This window comes from Monopterus albus, unplaced genomic scaffold, assembly GCF_001952655.1.
Source record: "Monopterus albus unplaced genomic scaffold, M_albus_1.0 scaffold66.1, whole genome shotgun sequence".
NCBI lineage: Eukaryota > Metazoa > Chordata > Actinopteri > Synbranchiformes > Synbranchidae > Monopterus > Monopterus albus.
In genome coordinates this window covers 1,013,936-1,023,848 of record NW_018127946.1, presented here as the reverse complement: position 1 = coordinate 1,023,848, position 9,913 = coordinate 1,013,936, and the positions used below count along the sequence as shown (strand labels likewise).

Here is a 9,913-nt window from a genome sequence, read left to right as displayed (position 1 = left end):
GGTTATATGCAACAATGGAGGATGTCTGCATCACAAAACCATCATAGTCCAGGCAAATCAAAAAACCATGGATGACCACTGAAGTTTGAGCCCTGCTGCAAGAAATTCAGCTTTAATATCTTACGCCGAATTTGAGCCCTGCTGCAAGAAATCAGCTTTAATATCTTACGACGAAACTTTGAGCCCTGCTGCAAGAAATTCAGCTTTAATATCTTACGACGAAACTGCCCTCAGGCCTGAAAGAGCTAATTAGAATGAAGCCATCAGAATGGCAAAAAGTACCCACACACATAAACACTTTCAACACCACAGAGACACTAAAAGACTGTGGATGGGAATTCTATCCTTCACAGATTATAGGACTGATTCCCAGGCCTGTGATGATAGTGCTGATTTCCTGGAACGTCTTAATAATTACGTTGGCAGGTTTGAAGCACTTAACAACACACCAGCAGTGAAAACCGTTCCACATCATGATGACCAGGTCCTACATCTCAACCCAGCTGTCATCCAATGGACCCTGAGGAGAAACAACCCAAGGAAAGCTATGGGTCCTGACATGATACCAGGGAGGGTGCTCAAAGGATGCATGGACCAATTGACTCATGTCCTAACAGACTTTTTAACATATCCCTGAGTCAAGCTACTGTGCCATTATGCTTCAAGACCTCAGCCACCATCCCAGTTCCAAAAAGACATTTTGTTTTTAAACTTGCAATTGAGCTCTGGTGCATCCTACCCCTAACGATAGTTCTTGAGGTGCTTCTATAGCTTTATTAGAGTCCACCTGCACCTAATTTAATGTATTGGATATAATTAGGAAAGGCACACACCTGTCTCTATAAGCTCTCATGGTTGATAGTGTATGTCAGAGGGAAAACAAAGCCATAAAGGTTGAGACAACTGTCCACAGACCTGCAGGACCAGATTCTGTCAAGACAAATCTGGGGAAAGACAAGAACATCTCTGCAGCACTAAAAGTGCCCAAGAGTGCAGTAGCCTCCATCATTCTCAAATTGAAGAGATTTGGAACCATCAACCGTCTTCATGGATCTGGCTGCCCAGCCAAACTGAGTAATTGGGGATGAAGGGCATTTGGTCAAACAGGTAACCAAGAACCACTATGTATGAAATCCAAAGTTCCCTTCTGGAGAAGGGAGAACTTTACTGAAGGAAAACCAACAGTGCAGCCCTCCACCAATCAGGAATCTATGGTAGTGTGACCCGATGGAAGCCATTCCTCACTAAAAAACACATGACAGCTCAGGGAGTATGGGAAAAGGCACAAGAAGGACTCTCAAACCATGAGAAGCAAAATCCTCTGAAACAAAGATTGAACTATTTGGCCACAATTCCCATCAGTATGTGTGGAGAAAACCAAGCAGTGAGCATCACCTCACTAATAACATTCCTACTGTGGGGAGGTGTTTCTGTGTCTGGGACTGGGAGACTACTCGGGATAAAGGGAAGGATGGATGGAAAAAAATATAGAGCAATTCTGAATGAAAACCTTCTCCAGAGTGCTCAGGATCTCAGGCTGGGGCGAAGGTTTATATTTCAACAAGTCAGCGACTCGAAGCATACCACCAAGAAAACATAGAAGTGGCTTCAGGAAAACTCTACGAAAGTCCTGGAGTGGCCCAGCCAGAGTCTGGACCTCAACCCAATAGAACATCTCTGGAGAGCCCTGAACATAGCTGTGCACCACTGCTCCCCATCCAACCTGGGTGACCTTGAACGATTCTGCCAAGAAGAACAGAAGAAAATTCCTAAAGAAAGGTGCCAAACTTGCAGCCAAAGGTGCTTTAACCAAGTACAAAGTTGCAGCCAAAGGTGTTTTAACCAAGTACAAAGTGAAGCGTCTGAATACTTATGTAAATGAGTTATTTTAGTCATATATTTTTAATAAATGTACAAAACAATGCAAAAAGCTGTTTACTTTAACATTGTAGAGTACTGTGTGTAGATTAATGAGGGAAAAAATTAAGATGAGTCTGCAACATAGAAAATGTGGAACACTTGAAAGGGTCTGAATACTTTCTGTACTGACATCTCTGAATATAATCTAGTTCAGTACAACAACACCTTTAACTATGACCTCAAAAATAAACATATAATTGAATGTATACATTTATGACAATTTAACCAGAAACGGAAACATTTTGAGCTTCATAAACACAGATGTTAACGTGGAAATGTTGCATTGATCGTTGACATTTTCGCTGCTTATTTGTAATCTTTTGTTTCTTACTTTGGTGCTGCTGGCTACAGGTCCTTCATAAGCAACATCTATGAGTGACAGTTTTATTCTTGGGAGCAGAGAGAGCAGGTCTCTATACTGCATGATATGTCTAGGTCAACTTTGACAGGAACATCAGAATCAGAATCAGCTTTTGCTGAACACGTGAAGAATGTGACTCTGGTACAGTGGCTTTCAATGTGTATGTACAATGTTCTTCCATAAGACAACGAGTAAACAAAATAAGACTGAGAGAACAAGAAAAGACAAAGAATGTGCAAACAAGAAAAAAGAATCTACATTAGGAAAATCCATCCGTCCATCCATTATCTGTACTGCCTATTCCTGAATAGGGTCAAGGGGGGCTGGAGCTAACACCCTGGACAGGTTGCCAGTCTATCACAGAGCTGACTACATTAGGGAAATAAAAACTAAAAATAAAGTACTTCTAAATATAAAATATATGTGTATATACACATAACATTGTATATACACCTAATATACATGTGCATATAGTCATACAGTAACACATACACATATAACATAACAGAATTTTGAAGGTTTATAAATGAAACCTAACTCAATTCACCTCAGACCCTTCAGCCTATTGTTCCTTCCACTGCATAATGAATAACATATACTGTCATCAAAGCCTATATACACCAGAACAGTATCCTTAGATGCAGTGGTCTAATCCATTTAAAACTAGTGACTGCTGCTGATTAGTTTGGGGAAATGTTATTATATGAATGAACATTAGAGGGCAGTCTTTAATTAGCAGTGATACAGACCTACCTTATGGGAGTCATGTTGCCATAATAATACTTGCAATGATGCACAGTGTCTTTTAATCACTAATATATATCATGTGTTAAATGGCCTACTACTTTTAAAAACAATTCTAAAGTCAGTCATAAAAGAGCAGCTGTTTCTTTTATTGTAAAATGCTGACATTGTGAAAACCACAGAAGATTAGGACTTCAATTTTGGAAAAAGGAAACAACAACCTCAAATAACATGGACATGTTATGAATACATGACTAATAAATTCTAAACTACACTGTAACTATTTAGTCTTGTACCACATGTGCTATGTCTATTCATTCCTTTGTGGTTAGATGTGCATTTTGGCCATGCAGCACTAAGGAAAAAAATTTAAGGATGCAAACTTACATAACCTCAAAACAGATTTTGCATTAAAAAGACTGTGTAAAGAAAAGGCAATGACAGCTATATTTAAAAAGTACTTTTATTTTGAGCCTTTAGCACATAAAAACAATAGCATTCTTGAAGAATGATACATCTGCTTGGCAATCCTGTGTCAAGTACAGCAGCTGAAACATTCTTAAGTCATTGTTAAAACACATTTTTGTAGTAAAATAAGTGAGAGGATGGAGTGACATTTGTATGCTGTGTTCTCCAAACCTGAATTTGTTGGCATTAAACCTTAACAAAAAAGAAAAGCCTGAAATGTAATCATAAACTAGAGTGTTTAGCAAATCTATAACAGCTGTACATTACCAAACCTTGAGAAAATAGAATAAAAATAGTGTCAAAAAACCCTGACCTGATTTGAGTAGTATCAACAATATATGATGTAAACATTATAAAAAATACAAATTACATATGTATACTGGGTCCTGCCCACAGCCAGTATTGTCCTTTGGGAAGTAAATGCACAGTCTTGCTAAGGTTAATCAGTAACAAGGAATAACTTATTTAAAACAGGGTGAGGAAATGTCTTAAATACCAAACTACTGTAATTTTGTCAGGGTGCATATACTGTAGATACATAATACAGATATGTACAAAAAACACAAGAGATGCACTTTGATGCATTATGAAAATACATTTGTATCAGACCTACTCCAGGGAATCAATTGCTATTCATTAGGCTTCCTACCCTCTGTCAAGGTGCCACCCACACATATACTCAGGCCCCAGCATGAATGCTTTGCTTAACTGGTTTGAGACAAATTGACAGTGTCCAATAGCAAGGAGCCAACTCCTGCTTCTCCTGTCACCATCTGACCACAATCATATGATGGATTTGGACAGAAAAGTGTCCATACTTTCAGCGTGGCCTATATGTGTCTCTTCATGTGGAGAGCCAGGTGATCTGAGCGAGAGAACGCGCGCTCACAGAGCTGACACTGAAAAGGTCGATGCCCAGTGTGTTTTCTGAAGTGACGGGTTAGCTCGTCTGACCTGGCGAACTTCCAGCCACAACCTTCCCAGTTACAGTGGTATGGCTTTTCACCTGTCGAACACAAGGACAATAATGTTTAGATCATAGGCCTTAAAGTGCATGAACAACACCAAATTATTACATCAAAACTTGCAGATAAACGTGCTCACCTGTGTGTGTTCTCATGTGTGCTTTGAGGTGGGAACTCTTTGTGTAGGTTTTCCCACAGCCTTGGAACTCGCAGTTGTGGGTCGCGGCCCGTTTTCTGGCCCACGACCTGCGGCCTCGCTTCTGCTTGATGCTCCCCAGCTCATCATGTGCGTAAAACTCCAGTATCGACGGTGACGAGGGAGGAGTGAGCATCATTCCTTGCACAGAAGCTAGATGATGCTGCTGGTGAACGCGCACTGGCACTCTGTGCATGCTGTACTGTCCTTGAAACTGTGGCACACTCTGGTGTGCGTACTGCAGCTGGTAGGGCGAGTTCATGTACTGGCTTTGGAGATGGTGCTGATTAGGATGAGAGCTCATGGTAGAGTTAATCTGTGCCAAAAGACAGTCTGTGCGTCCCTGACATGCATGGTGCTGCACAGTGTGCGTACCGAATCCCGGTAACGCACCTGGAACTCCAGTGTGGTGGTGCGTAAAAGCTTCCGGATGCACAGAGCATATTTCGTGTTTCTCAAACATCTGTCCCATAAAGTCCCCAACAGAAGCACCCATCATACACGATTGGCCAACAGACTCGATCTTAATTTTGTATCCAAGCGGCGAAGGAGATGTGGGCACTTGATGAATAACAGGTGCAGTTGGAACGATGCCCGAATTCAACGTTCCCAGTTCTGTGCCCTCCTGTCCGTCTCTCGCCTTGTCGGCGCTGTGCGGTGAACTCTCCCCCGGGTATGTTATCTCAGACGTGAGAAGCTCCGCCATGAGACTGCGGACTGGGCCAGAGCCCGTAAAGCTCGCGGTCCCGTGGTAGCTCTGTGCGGCCAGGTGAGAGGAGGGCTGATCACTGCAGTCTGGCACAGAACCACCGCTGCAGCTCTCAGGAGACTCTGGCAAAGAATATGCACACTGTTGCTGCTGAGGCGGAGAAATGTTGCCGGCGTTGTTGCTATTGCTCACAGCATCGGAAGCGATTGTGTTGGACAAAATGAACTCAAGGTCCAATAATTTCCCTAGCTCGTCCTCTTCTTTGAGAAGTAAAGCAGGAGGCTGTACAATGCTGAACTCCACTTCGATACGCGGATTGTCTGCGTCACCTGTTGTACTGCTCCTTCCAAGCTCAGTCACCTTGCACAGCTGTACGGGAGAACAAATGAAACCCGTGTGAGCCTAATGCGGATTGAACATCTGAACTAACAGCAAACAAGTATTGGCTAAAAAGAGATACGATTGTTTCCCCCCCTAAACATAAAATTCTCTACTTACATTGGCAAACTGTTTTCCTTCCACCTCGTGAACATTTGGAAACGATGCCATGGCAGGTACCACTGCTTCAGCCACAGCCATGCTTAGCGTTTAGATTAAAACAAGACTATTTAAAACTGTAAACGCTAGGAGACACAGTCCTCTCTGTCCATAGAGCGCCCGTTTGGTGTCGTTGTTAACTGAAGAGTGTTCCAGGATTCAGGAAGTGACTATCAACAGACCTGACACAGCCTCTTATAGCTCCCGTACCAATCCCGGGAGGTGTGGTTAGGACTCCCCTACGACGCACACACACAAACATACACAGGCTAGAGAGACGCCTCCCCCCACTGCAGTCAAAAGTGCAAACAAACGTTAAATGGCATTCGGGTGTGTCAACCATGTATAGTAAAGTGCAAGTATGACCAGAAACATCCATCATATCTTTCAAAACACACAACTAATCTGCTTATTTTTCCACGATTGCCAGAGGTTATAGAATCGTACATTTTCCCACTGCATTTTCATCCTTGGATGAGAAAAAAGTGTGGCTCAAGAAGTATGTAAGTGTAGTGCTGTCAAATTCACCCCCACTACAGGAAATACATCTAATTTCTTTCCAATCACTTCCCTTGAAGCGCGTACAGGTGGCGGCACTAAACCTGGCAAAGGTCATAAAGTACAGGAGAACCAAAGCTCTGCGTCTTAAAGGAGGCTTAAGTTGCGTTACAGTACAACCACAACATCACTGAACCCAAACAAAGTGTTTGCATCTCATAGACATTTAAAGTTAGACGTGTCTCAGTTTCGTCCCAGCCTCTTCAAACGCACATGCATTTAACACAACCTTAATTTGATCCCTGCATGTTTAACACAAACAAATGTGTGAAGCAGCGGCTCATTCCCGAGGCCCATCGAAACAACCTGTTAATCTGGGTCGCAAACAAAGGACTACATGTTAGATAATGCTCAGTAATGTTGCCTGCAGTCATTGCTATGGTAATGTACAGGTGGAGAACTGCGAACAGCTGGCAGGACGAGACTAGAAACAAAGAGAAAGACACAGAAATAAGACTTTGCTTTTGCTTTCAGTCATTTGTGGCTTGTCCGATTAAGATTTCCACGCATTTCACCGCTTCAGAAAATGACCACAGTTCTATACTTCTCAAATGATATAGAGTAACATCTTAGGCCACCATTGCAAAGGTCTAAATAAACTGGTCTCACAATTTTCATTAATATGTTAAAACTTAAAACCTGCAATGTAATGAGAATTGCTACTAAACTTGATTTTCAACTGAGGACCTAACCTTATCTAAAACAAAACTCATATTGTTATTTTATAAGGTCCAAGGAAAACAGAAAAGTGACAGTGGGGAGGAAAAGTAGGTTAATTTGGCAATAATTAGGATTTTTCATATAGAGCAAATGAAGAAGCGTATCTGGCTTTGCTCCTGTAGATGTTGTATGCATTCTGTAGTAACATTATCACAACTGAGCATGACAACATGACAAGTCTTTACCCCATATCTCAGACTAGAAAAAGTTGGTTTAATTTCCACTGTAAAGTTCCAAACTGCAACAAACACAAATAAACAGAAGCAAATAAGATAAGATAGATAAGATAATCCTTTATTGTCACTGTTACATATACAATGAAATTTTAGAGTGACCTGAAATAATCAAATGCAAATAATCCTTTCTTTTCTTTGTGGCTCTGCTTCTGCAGGTGTTGTGAGAGGCACCATCCTGCAGCTCTCTGCCTTTATACTCTGTTATTTTTAACCTGCTGGGCTTACGCACATCAAATTCCGGTACTGTATATGAGCCAAGTGGAAATGGACTCTTTCCTGAGGAAAAACTAGACACTTGCTTCCTCTGCTTTCACTGTGTAGCAGTCACCTTTAGCTGTAACAACTAAGGATGCAGATATGGAGCAGCTGTTGCATGTATGGTCTACCATGGCCTGGCTTTATTTTTATGACTAAAACTAGTATCTGTTTAGGACATTTTATTTTTAAGGTACTATATACAGTAGCTCTATGGTGAGTTTATAGCCAATGTTATTGTACTACAGAACCTTGTATGGTGTAATAATAAGCCTGACAGAGATTCTCTGTCTTAGTATCCTTGACAAATCCACCTACTGAAATAGAATTTCAGTAGGTGGATTCAAAATTCAAACCCACTGAAAACAAACTATGAGCTCTCTTAACACAAATACTCAATTACTTAAGATTACAGTCAGACAGAGTCAAGGCATGTTTGTCAAAGATCAAAACAGTCAGTTTAACTTGCTCAGCTGTTTGTGTTTCTAAGTTTTAAGTCTCTTTTGGTAAAATAGCTTATTGCTCACTGAGGTCCTATTTCATTATCTAAATATCTCGCATTAATTCAAACTTTCTTGTTCTTCTTTGTTATGGATGGAGAGACATTTGCATTGGCACACATACAGTATCAGCTGTGTTTGTGGGATACTCCAACACTCTTCTTCATCTTTGATCCTCTATTCTTTACTTTCCTTTCTTTGACGCAACACTATCTTGAAATCAAGTACTCAGTTTTTATGGTTGGCATATTGTAGTGATCAAGTGCACAGAGAAGGTTAAACCATTAAAAGCAATACATAAATGGTTGCAATGGATAAAACAAATAAAGACACAATAAAGATTCAAATATTTAGCTAAAAGTAGAAGCAAACAGGAAAAAAGTAGATAGGTGTGGATAATAAGACAGCCAAAAGTTGGCTCATAAAAGCAATAGCTATGGTTAAATAGTGAAAATAAAGAGAAAATGTAATACACAAATCTCTGAGTAGGTGGCTGAAAGAAACAAATAAAGAGTTTAAATGGAGGTAAAGGTAGTGGGCTGATGAGAAGTCCAGTTTCTAATACTCTACGTGGTAGTAGTCCACATGCAAACTTGAATAAAGCAATGTGAACATGAGGTCAAATGTATGAAAACATTATCGCTTTAATAATTTTAACATTCTCTTTAAAATCATTTGAAAAGAACATATTTGGTACCCAACAGGTGGTGTTGGAGAAGGGGGACTTGAGTCCATCTCACAGGGCTGTGGGGCTAGGTCATTAGAAAAGGACAAAAAGTACTGACTGAGTCAGCTGAGTTGAGCCTTTGAACACTGTTCGCTCATTTGATGGGAAGCACGTTTGTCTCTTCCATGCAAATGTGCGCTGGTATGCTTTGTCAAATGTTCAGGGTCATTGTCTCATTTAGAGACACATCTGTACTCTCACACACACACATTTGTTCTTGTGATAACAGTGATTAACATAATGCATTCCCTTGCCCCTTACCCTAAACCTGGCCCTCACAACTAAATGCCTAATCACTACACATTTGCCCAAACACTAACATAAACCTAATTCTAACCTTAATACTAAAACGAGGTCTTAACCCTCCAACACCCTCTGAAGTTGTATGAGGGAGTGAGGACCAGCCAAAACCTTCATTGTATAAAACTCTAACTGGTCCTTACAAAGCCATATAAGCAAACACACAATTTCTTTCCTCATGAGGCCTTTACATTGATTTACATTCATTTCCTGGAGACTTACCCTAACCCTAATCATAGCCACTACTTGCCTAACCTTAACCCTTAACTTAAAATCCACTGATATAGATCTGGTCCACATGAGGAAGCCCAAGTCCCCACAGTGTGAATGTGTAGACAACATTTCGTCCCCACACTGTGAATAATACCACACACACACGCACCCACACACACAAACAGCAATTATCCTCCATCACCCACCAAGTGAGGGGAAACCCAACTGTTATCTTGGATAAATATGCCATCTTGCATGGCATGAAAGAGCAACAAAGTGATTAAAGAGAAAAATAAAGTACAACGCCGATGCAGAGATGGGCTGGTTACCCTCTAGAAAGCTACCAAAAGGAGATGGGAAGGAGAGGAAATGAGAAAAAATGCAAATCAACAAGATGAATCATGGGAATGAAGAATAGCAAATAACTGCAACCTGAGGTCTGTAATCAGTAATTCTGCTCTTCCTGAAGCCAGAGTCTGACGCCTATTGGGTCTAACTACAAAG

General features: G+C 40.9%; 1 protein-coding gene across 1 annotated transcript; it reads right to left on the bottom strand.

Moving 5' to 3' along the window:
- Window positions 1-3,488: 3,488 nt before the first annotated feature.
- Window positions 3,489-6,083, bottom strand: klf17 (Kruppel like factor 17). The gene is made up of 3 exons (XM_020604489.1): window positions 5,862-6,083; window positions 4,598-5,732; window positions 3,489-4,499 (listed from the first exon to the last, which is right to left on the bottom strand). Exons 1-3 carry the CDS (start codon window positions 5,940-5,942, stop codon window positions 4,324-4,326), a joined length of 1,392 nt encoding a protein of 463 aa, XP_020460145.1. The 5' UTR covers window positions 5,943-6,083; the 3' UTR covers window positions 3,489-4,323.
- Window positions 6,084-9,913: the final 3,830 nt, after the last annotated feature.

Excerpts from the sequence above, each read along its gene's own strand:
- klf17 (XM_020604489.1), bottom strand. The coding sequence starts at position 5,942 with ATGGCTGTGGCTGAAGCAGTGGTACCTGCCATGGCATCGTTTCCAAAT. Across the intron at positions 5,733-5,861 it reads AAGGAAAACAGTTTGCCAAT|CTGTGCAAGGTGACTGAGCT; the intron begins GTAAGTAGAGAA and ends TCTCCCGTACAG. Across the intron at positions 4,500-4,597 it reads ACACATGAGAACACACACAG|GTGAAAAGCCATACCACTGT; the intron begins GTGAGCACGTTT and ends TGTGTTCGACAG.